Consider the following 19,785-nt stretch of genomic DNA (forward strand, 5'->3'; position numbering starts at 1 on the left):
GAATGCATTGAAATTTAATTAATGTGTTCCTACGGGCAAAAAAAGAAATTTCAATGCATTCCTATGGGAAACCGCGATTCGCAAGATGAATTTTTTGCAAAATGAATTGACTCGCGGAACGAATTAAATTCGTCTTGCGAGGTACCACTGTACACATGATGGCATGATGCAGCCTGTATCATTTTGGTTATGCTAGGAACATAGGAGTCCATTGGTCCATCTTGCTCAGAACCATCCACACTGAGTGACAGTAGATCTCCAATATTTTAAGCAAGATTCTCTCCTAGTCCCACCTGCAGATGCAGCAGATTGAACCTAAGACCTTCTGCATCCAAAGCAGATGCTCGGCCCCAATGAGCTACATCTGTTCCCCAAACATCAGCTTTGGGTTTCTCCAAGATGAGAGATTGCCATTGCCACGAAGAGGCTTTAAATTAAAACCAAATGTGGATACATTTTAGAAGCATCCACCTTGGCAAATAACATCACTGCAATTTTAGACATATTTTCGCAGTCCGATAACCCTGAAAGATTTGTTTTCTGAAACAAAAATCTCACAGATCATTAGTCAGTTGTTATTATTATTTTGACCTTTATTGGCATAAAGTCCATTATAGAGTCAAATGTATTTTGAGAATGAGTCGGCACTTCTCCCTGGCACTCTGTGCCCTGCTTCATTGCCACCCCCAATCGTCATATTATCACAATATCCTTATATCATTTATTTTTTTATTTTTTTATTGCAGGGGAGGGATATACCGTAAGAGGAAAGGGGCTCATAAGAGAATGTGTTGCTATGTTCTGAATTCTCTAAGTTGTATATTACTAAATCACCATTTTTGGTCTTATAAATATCTTCATCCTTGACTGCATCCTTTAAGGACACCCACAGTTTTCTAGTTCTAGATCAGCCCCCATCTGGCTTAGCCAATGGTCTGAGATAATGGAAGTCAAAGTCCAACAGCACCTGAGGACACAAGGTGGAAGTGCACAGTTTGAGATAATGAAGAAGACAAAAGCCCTTTCTTTCCAATTCAATGAGTATGACCTCCCTTTGTTCTTCTTATCGGAAATCAGATTTCCTGTTACACTCTTTTGCATTCCCTCCCTTTCTATTCAGCTGATTGTTCTGATGTTATGAAATCTTTAAAAATGGTTATCTTGAAACATGTAAGATATTAAAAGGAGATAAGATGATATAGAGAAGCACAGTTTTTTTTTAAAAAAAAGCATCTACAAAGAGAAAACAACTCAGATTCTAACAGACAGATGAAATATATTCAGACATTTGAAAAAATAATAAAGCTACCAACTGGTCGTTCATCTTTTTTTTAGCTGGCCTGGTCAGTTTAGGAGCATCTGGGCAGACAACAGATGGCTCATAACAGAAGCAAGACCTTGTCTTGTCCTTTCACCTCAACTTTTGAAAGTTATACAAACAAGTATTTATTTTGTACGTTCGCTTCTTGTGCGCATATGCCTAGCAGGTAGGGGAGGACCAGAAGAAGGTGTGGGCATGCAACACTGAATGAGCAAAGTTCAAAATCTCTTTGCTGCCCAGTCTCTGTGACTTGCAGCGAGGTGGAGTTTGGAGACTTGCTTCACTCATATGAAGCATTGCTCCTTCCAGGTGGTGCAGTGAGAAGTTAAGGCAGAGGAGGGAGTCTGAGCAGGGTGGGAAGCTTTGCCTACAGGCCAGTTGGACAACTTGGTGCTGTGCTGTCCATAAATCTCATTGCAGACAGCAGCAGTAGTAGCCTGACAGCAGTTTTGCTCGTGCTGTGTTTTGGCCAGCAGCAGCCACTAGCAGTGAATGTCATGGCAGTAGCTGCACACATGGAAGTGAAAGAAACAGCAGTAACAGAGATCTCCAGAATGGCATGGAACAGCCTCAGCAAGCACTATTGAGTTTCTGGACTAGTTTCCTGTCCTCTGCTGCATATGTGTTGTGCTCCATTTGTGACAAATTCCTTTGGCGTGTCTGACGCTGGCTGGCTATTGGGTTACATGTGTTGGATTGTTGCAGCAAATTGTCCCTGCCTCAGTGTTTCCCTTAAGAAAAACTGGAAATGCTTTCTGTCCTGCATTTGTTTGTACATAGGTGCTACCGGTAGTTTTACCAGTGACATTGTAAGGTTCAGCAAGGTTCGTCTCCCTGAGTTCCCTGATGTGGATTCATAGTTAGCCGTTGCTTTGTTCTAGTGACAAACCTGAAGCAGTATCCTTATATCTTGTGGGAGTGAATTCCAGACCTTGGTTCTAGTAGTAAGAGAAGGGGGGGGGGACTTCTCTCAATCTCTAACATGGATTTTCTTATTTGCCTTATCTTTGAAAATAAAATGCCCCAAATGTTGCAACCTGAAAAATGCAGTTGTTTGACAGCTTACTGGATCAGACTATCATCATCGTATTCACCCACTGCAGTTAGATCCTGGTCGAGGTTCATGGTGCTGAGACCAGTGTACAAAGCCCTCTGCAGCTTGGGACCAGGCTAACTGCACGATCATTTCACCCTTTGTAAACCCAGCTGATCATTGCACATTGCAAGAGAGTTCCTTCAGCAGATACCATATTATCTGGATATCTGTTCCATATGATGCAGGAATTGGGCCTTTAGTGTGCTGCCACTTACTCTTTGGAAACCCCCCCCCCCAATCCCAATTAAATAACAAATAGGCACAATCTCTACTGTGTCTTCTGTGCATTTGGAAGAACTTCATTTTTCAACAACAACAAAATGCTTTAATGATGCTTTATGTGCTAACATAAGGGACCCAGGTGGCACTGTAGGTTAAAACCACTGAGCCTAGGGCTTGCCGATCAGAAGGTTGGCAGTTCGAATCCCTGCGACGGGGTGAGCTCCCGTTGCTTGGTCCCTGCTCCTGCCAACCTAGCAGTTCGAAAGCACATCAAAGTGCAAGTAGATAAATAGGTACTGCTCCGGCGGGAAGGTAAACGGCGTTTCCGTGTGCTGTTCTGGTTCGCCAGAAGCGGCTTAGTCATGCTGGTCACATGACCCGGAAGCTGTACGCCGGCTCCCTCGGCCAATAAAGCGAGATGAGTGCCGCAACCCCAGAGTCGTCCGCAACTGGACCTAATGGTCAGGGGTCCCTTTACCTTCATGTGCTAACATCATAGACTGTCCTGATATTTTATGATATGGTGGTTTAGAAACACATTTATTTGTAAACAAACAAACAAACAGTCTCTCTCTCTGAATTGGATTTGAAATTGATTTCATACATGAAATTGTTTTGCATGTGATTCTATTTTCATATCACTTCAATAGGTTTCAAACTAGTTGCTCAAGTTAACGGAGGGTGGACTAGGTTTCTGGTCAGTGATGGAGCACCACTGAACCCCCTCCCTGTCTCCGGGTTGAACCTGCTAATTGGAGTCAAGTTTACTCCTGGTTCTTTCAATCAGGCTCCTGCGATACACACCAGGAGAGCATGTTCAAATCCTGGCTGACAAATGTTCTAGCATTAATTGACCCAGCATTCAGCATTAGAACTTTAAAATCAGAGGGGCTATCACAAACGTTACCACAAAACTGTTGGTTCAAAGACACTTTATAAGGTAGAGTGATCAATATACAATCAGATTGTCTTCCTCTATAATAGTATTTCCCATTAGCAGCCCTCTGTCATATGCCATTTTTTTTCCTGCCAATGGCCGCACAGACCCACACCCCAGCTCTGAGACGTATTATCACTTCCTCCGTGTCCTAAATTGCAGGGGAGGGGGAAGAGAATAACATTTCCCTTAGTAGCAAGAACAACAGCAAAATAGCCTATGGAGTGATATTTCGTACAAGACTAACATACACAAGAGGTTTACCGGTAATATGTTATTGTCTCGAGGGAAGTTTGTCTTAATTTGCAACAGAACAGAAAGGCTTCAACATGAAAAAAAGCTAATTATCCAAGGTGATTACCATGGCATCCTATGGTTAATTATTAGGTCTAAATAAAAAACACATATTTAAAATATTTACTATAGCTATGTCCTGCTCTCAGTGGCCTCCCCTCCAAGAGATTGATCAGCTCCACACTCCGTTTCAGCAATGCTGCAGCACAAGTTGCGCCCACACTAACTCACCAGGCTAATTACCCTGCTCCAAACTCCAACCACCCAGTTCAATGTCAGTTTCATCAGGCTTGTCTGTCATTCTTTGATTAAAAAAAAGAAGGCATGCCATCAAAGATTATTGCCATCAAAAGTGATCAACTGGGTAATCTTTGCCCCTGGACGGAATAAAATTGGGTTTGTTGGGATTTGCAGGGATGACAGGGCGCTATCAAGAAGGGAGTATGAAATAATGACCAGAAAGTAGGGCAATTATTTTCTTTATATAAACTCTCCTCCTGCGGTCTCTTATAAGAGTCAGCAAAGAATTCCTGGGCACCTTTCAAAGTGGGACATTTGGTTTTGCTTTGATTAAATTAAAGCAGAGGTGGAAAAATGGTGGAGGGGCCTCCAGAAGTTGTTGGACTCCAACTCCCATTAGCCCCCCAGCCAGCATGGCCAAGGGTCAGGGTTCATGTGTGTTGAAGCCCAGCACCTCTGGAGTGTCACAGGTTCCCCATTCCTAGATTACATCGTGTTTTCAGGTTGTGCCTTTCAATGAGAGAGGGGACTATCCGAATAGGGAGAGAGGAAAGCTGGTTCTAGGACTTCATATATGTGTCACTGGCAGACAAAGAAAGGGGGCAGGTGATCTTTTGCCCCATAAACAATACCTCACTAGAGATATGGTTATTTAAGAGAGAGAGAACCAGGATGGTGCAGTGATTAGAGTGTTGGGCTAGGACCTGAGAGACCAGGGTTTGAATCCCCATTCAGCCATGAAGCACCCTAGGCCATTCGCCATCTCTCAGTCTAACCTTCTTCATAGAGTTGTCATGAAGATAAAATGAGGAACGGGAAATCATGTAGTGTCTTGAGCACATTGGGGGAAAAGGTGGGGGATAGAAGGAATGTGTGTGTGTGTGTGTGTGTGTGTGTGTGTGTGTGTATTCCACACTCCAAGTAGCTTTCAATAGAAAATAAAGGATTACACCCTAACATATATGTCAGAAAATGAAACGTGGATGTGGTGAAAGACTAGAAAAATAAACAAATTCCTTCATAGTTTATTGTTTTTTTTAAGTCACAAAATAAACAGGCCACTGAAGACAACAGTTCACAGACTAGGTAAAAGTATTAGTTCTTTCTGCTAAATGGTTGGTTGGTCACAGACATGAACATAAGAAACTGCAAATCTTATACAGCAGGGCTGTCCAACTTCCAAGAGACTGCAATCTACTCCCACTATTAAAAAAAACAACTGACAGTGATCTAACCATTGGATTGACAAGAGCATAGCTGCCAAATTATCCCTTTTTTACAGGGATTTTCCCTTATGCTGAATAGGCTTCCTCGCGAGAAAAGCAAAAACTTGGCAGCTATGCAAGAGTTGGGGGAGGATGAGCCAAAGTTGTTGAGCTTTTTTTTGGGGGGGGGAGGATGAGAATCGCAATCCTGTTATACAGCAAAGTGTGAGATCTAGTCTGATAGAGATCAGAGAGAAATTTAGGGGTGACCGATTTATGGAAGGGCCATAGATAGAAGGTAGCATACATGCCTCACTCACAAAAGGCTCCATGGTCTTTCCATGTAGGGCTCAAAAACATCTCTTTCTAAACCCCTGAAGAGTTGCTGACAGTCAATGTAAAAAGCACTGAGCTAGATCTGGCTGGGATAGCTCAGTCAGTAGAGCATGGGACTCTTAATCTCAGGCTCCTGGGTTCGAGCCCCATGTTGGGCCAAAAGATTCCTGCATTGCAGAGGGTTGGACTAGATGACTCTCAGGAGTCCCTTACAACTCTGCGATTCTATGATTCTAACGATGGTGCAATGGTCTGAAGACGTGTTTAAGGCAACTTCCTATGAGGTTATGCTGACTGTACAACAAGAAGCTCTGCTTATTTGGAACACTGAAGGCTGATTCCCAAACTCAGGGTCACCAAGTGAACCATATAGAATGTCAGAATATGAAATGCACCAAAACAAGTGAGAATGCTATCATAAGATGATCCTTCTGCGGACTGTATTTGCAAAGAATGCAGGTTTTGCAATGGCCAGATCAGGATGTTAGTAGTGTTTTTTTGTGGGGGTTTTGTGGGGGTTATGGATATTTTTTTTTTTTTTGTAAACCACCCTGTGATCCTCGGATGAAGGGTGGTGCAGATATTTAACAAATGAGCAGCAGCAATTATTCATTCACGTTCCTTTGCTACATTCTATTTTCTTGGGGACTATGAAGCTGGTTGTGAGGGAAGAAACTGCATATTCTCTGTGCACCTAGTACCTGAACAGGGAGTTTATCACAAGTGCATTCTGGCCTCTGCATGTAGATGTGATCTCTATTTCAGAGCATGCCATCATCCCAAAGGAACAAAGCCTGCAAAATTATTCACTTTTGATGTGGTTCCATTGAAAAACTATTGCATATAAAGGTTTTAAATAACGGGTTATAACTATGAGGATGGGTGCCCTTTATAGGAAATGGATTCAGCAACATTCCTTTAAGAAGTGCACACTAGAGGTATATTCTGAAGCAGCAATTACCACTAACGTTTCCATTCCTATTGTACCATTGCCAATGTGCCAGCCAAGCCGTCATAATTGCTCTGAGCTAAGGTGACTATAAACATGCCACTGACATCTGGTCTTTCAATACCTTGGGTGCTAGTTCTGTTCGAGACTGACACACCGTAGCCCATACTATATGGTTCAAAATATCAGTATTTTTAAACCCATTATCAAGACAAATAGTGTTTTGCCAGACTTTCAATGATTCTCTACAAAATATCCTTTACAGCTCATGAATATAGGGTGGCATTTAACTAAGGTTTCCTCAGAGTAGACCCACTTTAATTAATGACTACAACTAAGATAGGCCTATTATTTTCAATGGGTCTACTTTGAGTAAAAGTTTGTTGGATGTCATGTATACCCGCTCCCCCGAATAATTTTGCATTCTGTCCAAGACATGAGAAAGTTGCTTTCTTATCATTCCGGCAAAATAACTTTTCAGTCCCACTTACAAGGCATCTATAAGAGGTGTGTGGCCACTTGGAGACCACAAAGGTTGATTGCTCATCTATATGCATATGGCATAAAGGTTCCCTGCAATCAACAAGATGATTCCTCTGACCTGGTTATGTAATCAGTGCATGCAAGTGGCTCTCCGGTTTTTAACTCTGCCAAAACAAAGTACCCATCAGCTCACAGAGTGCCACCCACCAAAACTGGTAATGAGAAAAGCCTGTTTTTTAAAGGGAAATTCCCTTATGCTGAATAGGCTTCCTCGCGAGAAAAGGGAAAACTTGACAGCTATGCTGTGTGGATATGAATCACAGTTATTACCGTCAAAGCCAAGCCAGTAGAATTTGCCCAACAACCTTTGCAGCAGCCAACCAAATTACAAGTTACTTCACTGGCTGCTAGATGCGTACATTTAACTCCTGTTAAGGGGAATTCTGTATGCCTGTAACCTAACAAGCCCAGCAACCATAGATAAGAATCCCAGTAGAAACCAGCAGCAGTGCATAGGGCAAGGGGAGGCTGAGCAATAGGGTTTTTTTTGCCAATTATTTTTATTGATTTTCCAATTTTAACCCAATTAGACAAATTAACTCCAAATTAAGACAATTTCGTTCAAGAGGTTTCCCATGTGCCATTCTTGATGAGTCTCTATGATTTAATATCACTGTGTTTCATATTCTTATTTACTTCTAACATCATCCATTTTACAAATTACCACATAACAGTCACTCTTAATGATTTCTATTGCTGAGCAATACTGCTGCCCTTCCAGCAGTTTTTCCTTCGGTAAAAATGCACATAGATAATGCACATAATGGCTGACACGGTCAGGTGAAAAAGAGAGCTGCCCAGACTCTATACTGGTAAGTACTGTCACCAAAAGCCCAGCCTCCCAGCATTGGGAAGAATCCTAGAATTGTGGAGTTGGAAGAGACCCCAAGGGTTATCTAGTGCAACCCCTAGCAAGGCAGGACTTCTCAGCTAAAGCATCCATGACAGGTGGCCATCCAACCTCTGCTTAAAAACCTCCAAGGAAGGGAAGTTCACCACCTCCCCAGGGAAACCATTGCACTGCTGAGCAGCTCTTACTGTCAGAAAGTTCTCCCTAATGTTTAGTCAGAATCTCCTTCCTTGTAATTTGAAGCCATTGGTTCGAGTCCTACTGTCGAGTGCAGGAAGAGTGTGCTTCCTGGGTCGGAAACTGGGAGAGGTTGGGGGAACTCCAGTTTGTTGTTGGCAGCCCACAGTGTATATGGAGTCACTGACAACCCAGAGAACCTCCATATTGCCCCTCTCTTGCCCCAACCCAGTGAGCACAATACTGCAGCCACCAGGGCATGGCTACTGCTTTGCAGCCTGGCACGCTGCTGTTATGAACGCAATAAATCCTGCTATTTAAATACCCAGCAGGCATCAATGTAGGAGGCTGAGTTTGATTGGGCAGCGTTGGCCCTACTATTATGCAGAGTGAAGCAGCTGCCTCAGGCAGCAGGCAGGGCCGCCTCAAGACATTTTGGCACTTGAGGCAGCCCCCAAAACGGCTCCCTGCTCTCTGCCAGGAAAGAAGGGTTCAGTGAAGATCTACATTAAGAACAAGGGGGGAATAAAGATTTCCATTTCTCCATGGGTTCTGCCAGCTGAGGTGGTTGCCTCACCTTGCCTCATGGTTGGGCCAAGCCTGGCAATGGATACTGGAGGGCGGCAAACAAGACAGAGAGCCTGTGCTCTCTAAGTTAGGTTGTGGTCCTCATGAGTGAGGGATGAAGCTACTCTGACCAGTTTTTGTATGTAGAATGGAGGGAGGCAACGTCATTTTCTTTGCCTCAGGCAGCAAAATATTTTGGGCCAAACCTTCACGTTGGGCAGACCCAGGGCTGAATTTAGGTTTGATAAGGCCCTAACCTACTGAAGGTAACGGGGCCCTTTATATGTCCAGCTGTCCTTTGTCAAGAACAAATTGTTGCTGTTTTTTAGTGTTGAATACATGTTGTATGGAAATTTATGGACCTAATAGGTATCTAAAGCCATTTGCGCATAACAAATAGGAGCCTGCACAACACAAAACACTGTTGCTGTATGTAAGTTTTATTTTTTTATCTTATATTTTGGAAATGTACATCCAGGTTTTTTCCTTTAATTTTTTGGGGGGGCCCCAAGAGAGTGTGGCCCTAAGCTATAGCTTGTTTAGCTTAAACAGTGGTACCTCGGGTTAAATACTTAATTGCTTCCGGGGTGCCATTCACACCCCGAAAAGTACTTAATCCGACTGCCGACAGCGCGCATGCACGAAGAGCCAATAGAGCGCTTCTGCGCATGTGCGAACCACACAGATTGCTTCTGCACATGTGTGCACGGCGGAACTCGGAAGTAAACATTTCCGGGTCCATGGAGTATTTAAACTGAAAGTACTCAAACTGAAGCATACTTAACCCGAGGTATGACTGTACGTAAATCCGGCACTGGGCAGACCTGGTTAACTCCCATTTATTTCAGTGCATGTGTTTGGGTGTGTAATCCTATACATTTAACTCAATGGAGCTTGCTTCTGAGCAGCCTTCTATAGGATTGCACTGTAAATCTCAGCAACTGAAATCGATAGAAATCAAAAGCCCTTACATTTGGTAGCTGGCTCATTCCCAAGCTAAGAATGATATAAGTAAAGACTAAGGTTTTCAATCCAGAATAAAACATAAAACATCCCCCAAAGTATTATTTTATTTTAAAATGGGCGTGTGATGTGCTGGAGAACAAAGAGTAATCATTTGTAAGGATTTGTAATATATAGTTTGGTGGGCAAATAAATAGGCCAAACAAACTCCCTTGATGAAATCTATGCATTTTAAACATACTGTAGAAGCATTTTGGTAAGAAAAGTAGCAATCTTCAGTACTTGCCAAGTTCTATCAAAAAATAAATAATTGCTGCCTTTAAAGTTGTCATTCAGAAGCACACACTGGACCAAAAGCTGCCCTCAGGCATGTACACACAGCTCCTACTGTGTTTAATGTGAGTTGTGCATATTTATCAAAGAAAGGAATCTGACCCATTACAAAGCTTTTTGCCACTTTCAACAAAAGATCAACAGCTCCCAAACTCAGAGTAGCTATTTCCGGATTCTGAAACTCAGAAAAAAACTTGCACATATTTCTCCCGACTGGACTGTATTATTATAAAAATCAGTAAGCGTATAAGGGTGTGCACAAGACACAAGATTCAGTTTGTACTTCAGTTTGTCACTTTGAGAAGCAGCTCAATATGTTCTGAGTCACTCTGTGGTATATATGTTTACAAGCGTATAAGAATGGCTTATAATATTTCACTCCCCTTTTGATAGAAGTAGATAAAATTCTCAGGAACAGCTGTCCCCCCCAGAGTAGATTTAATGTGCTGAATTTCAGGGAAATACACTGAGAGCTTTGTGGGGGAGACATTTTGATTGTTTGTGTGTGTGTGTGTGTGTGTGTGTGTGTGTGTGTGTGTGTCTTACAAAGTTAAGGTAGGTAAGAGAGAAATCATTTAAAACCTCTCCCACTGTTTTGAGCGCAATTGGTCTGAAAATTAACATCTGATACCCTTTTAACACAGGTGGCGCTGTGGGTTAAACCACAGAGCCTAGGGCTTGCCGATCAGAAGGTCGGTGGTTCGAATCCCTGCGACGGGTGAGCTCCCGTTGCTCGGTCCCAGCTCCTGCCCACCTAGCAGTTCGAAAGCATGTCAAAGTGCAAGTAGATAAATAGGGACCAAGCGGGAAGGTAAACAGTGTTTCTGTGTGGCTGCTCTGGTTCGCCAGAAGCAGCTTTTTCACGCTGGCCACATATTGGCTCCCTCGGCCAATAACACAAGATGAGCACCGCAACCCCTGAGTCGGTCACAACTGGACCTAATGGTCAGGGGTCCCTTTACCGTTACCTTTTTAAATGTGTTTTTGAAAGGGCTTGGGGCAGGGGGGAGGAGAGGTATTGGTTTATGCGGGGGTTTTGTGTTCTTGTTTTTATTATGCATTTTGTTTTGTTTTTTAAATAACTTGTATTTTCATGTTGTGAACCACCCTGATATCTACATATGAAGGGTGATAAAACAAACAAACAAACAAAACAAACAAACAAACCAATCTGACATGAGAGAGATGCCTCTTGAGAAATCAACCTGCATGCAAATTAATGCATACACAGGGGTTTTTTTTTGTGCTAGGAGTTTTTTCATATGATTTGGGCAGGAGTAAGAGATTAAAAAAGAAACAAGAAAACACTGGGATGAAAAGTAGCTCACACTCACCAATTCTACAGCTAAGGTTGGGAGTGGAAGGATAGCACTTTAAGCACTATAGCCAACATTAACACAAAAACAAGGAGGAGGAGGAGAGAAAAATCATTAAATTAAGTGCAATTGTTTGTAAATGGAAATCAGTTTGAACAGGTGGGAGAAACCTTGGCTAGTCCACCACTCTTTTAAGTGCCCCTGCTCTGTAAAAGAGTGAGGAGGTGAAACAAGGAGGTGAAACAAACTATCAAACTTCCATCAACATCCCTCCTCCAAATCACTGCTAAAATAATTCCCTCTAATTTAAACCTAGGCCTTCTTTGTCAAAATGAGTGACTTCTCCTCTTCCTCCCCACTTGAGCTGTGCAAGAGTGTTTCCGCCTTGGTTTTGCTTTGAACAACAAAATGTCTGTTATGATTTCTTTGGTGTCCAAGATGACAGAGTGAGACATGAGGCCCTTGTGTGGCTGGGCACTGGAAAAAAAAAAAGTAACATTGATTCACCCCCCTGCCTTAGATTTCAAGTTTCAGAGCTACTCTATATGCTGTCAAGGCAGGTAGACAATTTCCATTGTTTTTTTATTTCATTTTTAACAAAAAAAGTGGCACATAAGCATTCATAGTTTACATTAAAATTATATGTCCATAAAAGGATCACAGTTTACATTATCCCCAAACAAGAAGTGATTTCAAGATGTTCACTGAATGTCATTTATGCCCCTGACAAATCAACCATTTAAAACTCAAAGGATCTGCTGTTGTTATCCAGGTTAAAAGTAACTACAGTGGAACCTCGGTTTATGAACACCTCGGTTTATGAATTTTCAGTTTATGAACGCTGCGGACCCATCTGGAACGGATTAATTCATTTTCCATTACTTTCAATGAGAAAGTTCGCTTCAGTTTATGAACGCTTCAGTTTATGAACAGACTTCCGGAACCAATTACACCCATGCTTCAGTTTATGAACGCTTCAGTTTAAGTACTCCGCGGACCCGTCTGGAACGGATTAATCCACTTTCCATTACTTTCAATGGGAAAGTTCGCTTCAGTTTATGAACGCTTCAGTGTAAGAACTCCGCGGACTGTCTGGAACAGATTAATCCACTTTCCATTACTTTCAATGGGAAAGTTCGCTTCAGTTTATGAACGCTTCAGTTTATGAACAGACTTCCGGAACCAATTGTGTTCATAAACCGAGGTACCACTGTATACACATACGCTAGAGATCTCACTGTCTCACTCCACTCCAAATCCTACACTTAGACCAGTGCCAGATTTATGTATAAGCTAAACAAGCTATAGCTTAGGGCCCCATTCTCTTGAGCCCCCCCCCCCAAAAAAAATTAAAGGGAAAAAAGCCCTGGATTTACATTTCCAAAATATAAGATAAAAAAAATAAAACCTACATACAGCAAATGGCTTTAGATACCTATTAGGTCCATAAATTTCCATATAGCACATATTCCACACAAAAAACAGCGACAATTTGTTGTTGACACAGGACAGCTGGACATATAAAGAGCCCCATTACCTTCAGTAGCTTAGGGCCTCATCAAACCTAAATCCGGCCTTGACTTAGACTCACAGTGCTGTCACCCTGACACACACTGCAAGCCCCCACAACACACACACACACACCTTGCAACCCCACACAGCCTGACAAACGCTCCCCACAATATCACGTACTGCGGCACACTCTCTTGCCATCCCTCACATCCCACAACTCATACAAACACAGGTACACACATTCTCGCAGTTAGGATACCTACTGCACAATCCTGCAGATGCTCTGGACCGAACCACCAACCCCCTCTGCTAGAATTAATAAGCCAGAGCGGATGGTCGTGTGGTTGGACATATATCTACAAACACCTTGTCCACATAAGCTGTCTGCATAAGCTGAAACTGATCCCAGAACACCCCACTGACTATGGCATTAGATACTTCATCTGGAATAGCAGGGCCGGCCCTCTGTGCAGGCTGGGTGGCGCAGGGCACCATGGCGCCAGCCCGCCAGGAGGGCGCCGCGAGCTGTGCCCACCCGCTGGCCCAACGGTCCGCCGCGCAGCTGCGCCTGCCCGCCCACCTGCCGCGCAGCAGCGCCTGTTGCACCCGTGCTGCGCGCGGCGCCCACCCGCCCACCGCGCTGGGAAACGGGGCGGGAGGGCGCCGGAGGGATCCGGCGCACCACAGCACCGGGGGCGCCTAAGACGGCGCTGTGGAATAGCAATAACTGCGGAGTCAAGGTCACTCTGAAGTCAAGTGGCTTTATCCACAAATAAAACTGTGGCATACTTTCTCTCCAGGCAAGTTAAAAAGTGTGTCTTCCTGCAGCAGATATACAGAACTCTCTACCTTCATGTAAACCCGTCCTCTGAAATATGCTCTGAGATTTGAATTATACATCATGAAGTTGCTTGAAATGTCACAGACTACATTTTCCCTAAGGTGGAATGTGGTGAGAAAGCCCCCTCCCTTGCTGTACCTTTTCAGATTTCTTATTTATTTCAATTTATAGCTAATATTCCATTATCAAGCCTTGGGGTGTTCATTTGAGGCTTTCTTTTTCTCATTTTCCCCTCATTAGTTTCTGCCTTTCTCTAGGCTATTCTATGCAAGTTTTGTTGTCACAATTCTTAACGAGGACTGAGAAGGGCAACTAACATCACACACACACACACACTCACACACACACACACACACACACAGAGAGAGAGAGAGAGAGAGAGAGAGAGAGAGAGAGAGAGAGAGAGAGAAAGAAAGAAAGAAAGAAAGAAAGAAAGAAAGAAAGAAAGAAAGAAAGAAAGAAAGAAAGAAAGAAAGAAAGAAAGAAAGAAATGATAGATAGTTACTGGTAGATGATAGATAGATAGTAGATAGATAGATAGATAGATAGATAGATAGATAGATAGATAGATAGATATAGTTGCTGATCCGGTTGCTCTGGTGTGTATGGTTTTGCATGGTTTGTTTGTTTGTTGTTGTTTAAACAAATCTCATATAATTAATATTAATTTGCAATTATTATGAATAGGCATTTGGACCAATTCACACAATCTCTACACAGGTCTGAAATGTGGGTTTAGTGATGTTGGGCTTAGTCCATACTTAGAATCACATTTATTACGCTGCTATTTTGGCTAGGGATAACTGAGGGATTCGTTCAGTCCACATTTTAAAGCTAGCAGGCCTAATTCAGTGTATCTGAAGAAGTGTGCATGCACACGAAAGCTCATACCTATGACAAACTTAGTTGGTCTCTAAGGTGCTACTGGAAAGATTTATTATTATTATTATTATTTGCTTCGACTACATCAGACCAACACGGCTACCTACCTGTAACTAGGCCTAATTCAGTTAATGATTTCCCCCCCCCCCATGCTTCTCTGAATATTGCAATACAGTCCTCAGCTCAAAAAAAGTTCTAAAATGTGTATAAAATACATATTTGGGGTTAAAATGCATATGGAAATGTGTATTTTAGGATAATGCAGATACAAAAAAGGGTGTTTTATGGCAAAATGTTTGGCAAACATGCAGAATGATGGATATGACATGGAACACACATATGAATGAACAAACACAAACAAACTCTCTTGTACCATAAACAGATTTGTCCATTCTTGATTTTGACACTATGACACTTAGCTGCAACTGGAAGCAGCAGCATTAAAAAGGTACTATGTTGTCAAAAAGAACACTACAACACAGAAACACAAATATAGAAGTCGCAATAGTATGCATACTTTTCTGGGAGTAAACCTTATTGAACTGCTGCAACCCGAGCAGGGAGTTTGTGACATCTGCTCCTGTAAAGATCACCAAAGGTTTGAAAGAAGAAGAAGCGAAGAAGAGTTTGGATTTGATATTCCGCTTTATTACTACCCGAAGGAGTCTCAAAGCGGTTAACATTCTCCTTTCCCCTCCTCCCCCACAACAAACACTCTGTGAGGTGAGTGGGGCTGAGAGACTTCAGAGAAGTGTGACTAGCCCAAGGTCACCCAGCAGCTGCATGTGGAGGAGCGGGGAAGCGAACCCGGTTCCCCAGATTACGAGTCTACCCCTCTTAACCACTACACCACACTGGCTCTCAATGCTGCTGTGTTATTCTTTGGCCTTTTGAACCATTTATGTATTTCTAAGTATTTTCAAGTGTGAGCCACCTTGAGTGCACTGACTGAGAAATCATATATGAGTGTGGTCATTATTATTTTTAAGGCATAAATTTGGGGCCAACCACAATACTGTTGTTCCCATTTAAGCCTCATTATTTCCACAGTAGACTAAATTATGTGTCATTCTTTTCCATAAGCAAACCCAGAGACTGAATTGGCCTTCTCATTTTGTTCTGTCTCTTCCTCTTGCCCCAGCTTCAATCAGGAGAATTCCCACAGAAGCCAACTGAAAGATCCCAGAGTAAGTAGGAGATCAGAACGGGATGCTTACTGCCTTACATTTGTATGCCTGACACATTTCTTTTCCTGCTGAATCTCTATGGGGGAAAAACATACAGTGCTCTCTGTCTTTAACAAAATAGCTGCCATTTACGGCATCTCTCCCCCTAAGCATCTCATTCTCTATACCATTAACCGAAGCGCACCTTCAGGCCAATTACAGACTCTGATAATTAGAAAAGCTCCCAGACTCACCTACCATCCAACAAGGTGACATTTAGGGTGATGTCACCCCAATATCACTTCATTATGCCTTGTTGAGCACAAGGCAGGCAACATTTAAGACTGTATCTAATGAGGGGAAACTGCTACAACTGCAGTCAAATGTTTGGGCCTCCTTTTATAGCCATGGTTCATTAGTGGGAGGGAGTTTGTTGGTACATTAAAGCAGGAAAACGCATCCAGAGGCACTTGAAAATATGGTCGCACTTGGATATATCTCAAAGCAGACACAGCAAACACAGAATTACATTAGAGCCATTATTTTATTTTTCTTGTTCGCTTGTGCATACAAACTAAAGAAATCTCTCTAGTGTGGTGTCAGGCAGAAGACAAGACTGCACTGACTTGGACTGCCTGATACTTTTATCTTATTTCTCCGTTTGTGCAAAGCCGTGTCCTAACAAAGTGGTAGCGGGAACAGACTGTAGAGCCAACTCAACTCTCGCTTTCAAAAGCAGCATTGATAGTGGCAGTGGTGGGAGTGTGTGTGTTTATATCACATCTTTACTGCCTTGATCACCTTTGGCAATCGCCCAGCCATAGGCTCCCGTGGTGTTTTTGTTAACTATCGCAATTAACAGTAGGTTGGATCCAGAGTGTTACATTCACAAACAACTCATTTAATGTGCCCACCAGCCCTGCAGAGGTAAAGACTAGCCAAGAAAGGGATCGATGAAAACATTGACCCTGTGTGCATTTGCTGTGGGGGAAAAAAGTGAATTTCATGTTTGTGATCATTAGAAAAGGAATAGAAAACAGCCTGCCAAACGCACAATGCTTTTGTCTAAATCTACAGCCCTACTCAGGGCCGGATTTAGGTTTGATGAGGCCCTAAACTACTGAAGGTAATGGGGCCCTTTATATGTCCAGCTGTTCTTTGTCAACAACAAATTGTCGCTGGTTTTTTGTTGTTGAATATATGCTATATGGTAATTTATGGACCTAACAGGTATCTAAAGCCATTTACACATAACAAATAGGAGCCTACACAACACAAAATATTGTTGCTGTGTGATAGGTTTAATTTTATTTGTTTTTTATCTTATATTTTGGAAATGCACATCCAGTTGTTGTTTTTCCTTTATTTTTTTGGGGGGCCCCCCAAGAGATTGGGGCCCTAAGCTATAGCTTGTTTAGCTTAAACGTAAATCTGGAACTGGTCTGACTACATTTGGAATGTTGTGTGTGCTCCCCTAAAAGGATTATGTGAAGCTGGAAAAGATGGAGAAGAGGGCAGTCAAAGTGGAGGGTAGGACAAGGGATTCGAGCAACTCTACCTGCTCATGTCCCATATGCGTTGGGCAAGCCACTTGACTGGATAGGCCTTTGGATGGGAATCTTCTAATGTTCTTAACGTAAGTAAGAGTATGCACATAGCTGTTAAAATAATCCTAATGTCACATTGGTGGGATTGAGCTGGCACCACTGAGCTAAAGTGACTAACCAGGATAGAGATATTTGGTCATGGTGCATAGCTCAATCAAAACATCACATGTGGTATATGCAAAAGCCTCTAATAGTACTCAAACACAGGGATACCCCAATGAAACTGATTGTCAGGAGATTCAAGAGAGCAACGCATGCCTAATTCATGGAATCACCATAAAAATACGTTGATTCAACAAAGGCAGGTGACTATAAAGGGGAATTGAAGAAATTCATGGGAGAAAGGTCTGTTAATGGCCACTAAACATGATTACTGCATGGAACTTCTAGGTTTCATTCACACTGTGTAAAGAAAAAGACTGACGAGGTAGATGTTAGCCTTGATCCCAGTAGGGCTCCTCTTAAGTCCTTACATATATCCACATATTATATAGGAATCTCCCCTCAAAGAGAGATGCATTCCCTACTCAAATCTATTTCAGTACCAGACCGGGAGAAAGCATTGCTCTTTCCCAGATTACAACTTCTCTTTTATGAAATAAATGTATAAAGAAAACATTCAAAATGATACAAACACCTCTCTCTCTCTCTCTCTCTCTCTCTCTCTCTCTCTCTCTCTCTCTCTCTCATGAGCACAAAAATCAATGAAAAATGTCAGTTCCTAGAGGATGGACAGGCAGAAACAGAAAAAGTGTCTTCTTTACTTAATCTATTTCTTCTTCTTTGTAAGACTTGTGCTTTTGAGTTCCAATTTTTATAAAACAGATAAAAATTCTCTCTGTCTCCCTTTCTCGGCTTATCTCCAACCAGCTACACAGACATTTTATGCAGGCCACGTACAGGATCATGGGAAGGACAAAGAGAATGAAATTACCCGTGCATTTACGATCTGTGTCTTCCTTCTTTGACCCGCTAATCGTTAACTTGCAATTGAAGTTTTCTTCCCAGTATTCGGCAAACCACACATTTCTTCTGTTGTTCTCCAGTGTGCGGGAAGTAAAGTAGGTATCAAATCCTAAAAGAGAGAGTTGTTGTTGTTATTATTATTATTACATATATAATTCATATACAAGATGGATGTTTTAGGACTTGCTATGCCTGTTGCAAGAAGGAATGACATGATTCCAAGACAAACATCAGCTGGTAGAGCTGTTTCAAGACGTCATCCTAGCAAACTGACTATTTGTGGAGGGGGGATGGTCAGAGCTGAAACAAAAGTCTCTCATTCTTTCATACTAAGAAATTTGGGAAGGGTTCTGAGGCTATGGACGAGGCTGGATTTATTTAAAAAGCGAAAAATGACAATATAGCCAATTATATAGTCCAAATTAATTAATTTCAATAGGACTTCCCGTGTTCTGGATTTCAAAAGCCAAATATCCATCCTTTATCTTTCTGCTATCTTCTCTATTACTTCACAGTTTTCCAATCCTGATATTAAAAATCTCCTCTCTCTATCAATCAGTTGCTGGTATAACTGATTATCTTGTTTTATTTGACAATTTATTTGACCATTCCTTATTTTTGAATGTGGAAAGGTTTGGTTTGATTTGTTATTAATATGAATTCTTTTTGAATTGGAAAATGAATAAAAAATATTTACAAAAAATAAAAAGCAAAAAAATGTTTCAATTAGATGCTTGCTCAGTGGGTAGCTGGTGAGGGGAAATGATTGAAGAAGGTGAGCCAATAGGGAACAGACCACAAATTATATATAGGACCTGGAATAATATGAGGCTCTTCTGATGGAAAGAGGAGAAGGATTTCAGATAGACAAAGGGTTGTGGGTGAAAGCATCTGCTGCTGCTGACTGAAGTTCTACCTCAGGCATCCCCAAACTGCGGCCCTCCAGATGTTTTGGACTACAATTCCCATCATCCCTGACCACTGACCCTATTAGCTAGGGATCATGGGGGTTTGTAGGCCAAAACATCTGGAAGGCCGCAGTCTGGGGATGCCCCAAGAAAGTATAAGAAGGTAGACATTTACAGTTTCTAGGAAGTAACTATTGAAGATAGGGACCCAGGTGGCGCTGTGGTTAAACCACTGAGCCTAGGGCTTGCTGATCAGAAGGTTGGCGGTTCGAATCCCTGTGACGGGGTGAGCTCCCGTTGCTTGGTCCCAGCTTCTGCCAACCTAGCAGTTCGAAAGCACGTCAAAATGGAAGTAGATAAATAGGAACCGCTACAGCGGGAAGGTAAACGGCGTTTCCATGTGCTGCTCTGGTTTGCCAGAAGTGGATTTGTCATGCTGGCCACATGACCTGGAAGCTATACGCCGGCTCCCTCGGCCAATAATGCGAGATGACCGCGCAACCCCAGAGTCGGTCACGACTGGACCTAATGGTCAGGGGTCCCTTTACCTTGAC

The 19,785-nt window shown here is 42.4% G+C and overlaps 1 protein-coding gene across 2 annotated transcripts in view; it reads right to left on the minus strand.

Moving 5' to 3' along the window:
- GRM7 (glutamate metabotropic receptor 7) overlaps window positions 1-19,785 on the minus strand; it is a 405,590-nt gene that overhangs the window by 138,141 nt on the left and 247,664 nt on the right. For both annotated transcript variants that reach the window (XM_060271366.2, XM_088662372.1), the window contains exon 5: window positions 18,292-18,432. In XM_060271366.2, coding sequence (XP_060127349.2) covers window positions 18,292-18,432 — 141 coding nt within the window. The remainder of the gene's footprint in view (window positions 1-18,291; window positions 18,433-19,785) is intronic.

Source organism: Zootoca vivipara, chromosome 2 (genome assembly GCF_965207765.1).
Source record: "Zootoca vivipara chromosome 2, rZooViv2.hap1.1, whole genome shotgun sequence".
Lineage (NCBI taxonomy): Eukaryota > Metazoa > Chordata > Lepidosauria > Squamata > Lacertidae > Zootoca > Zootoca vivipara.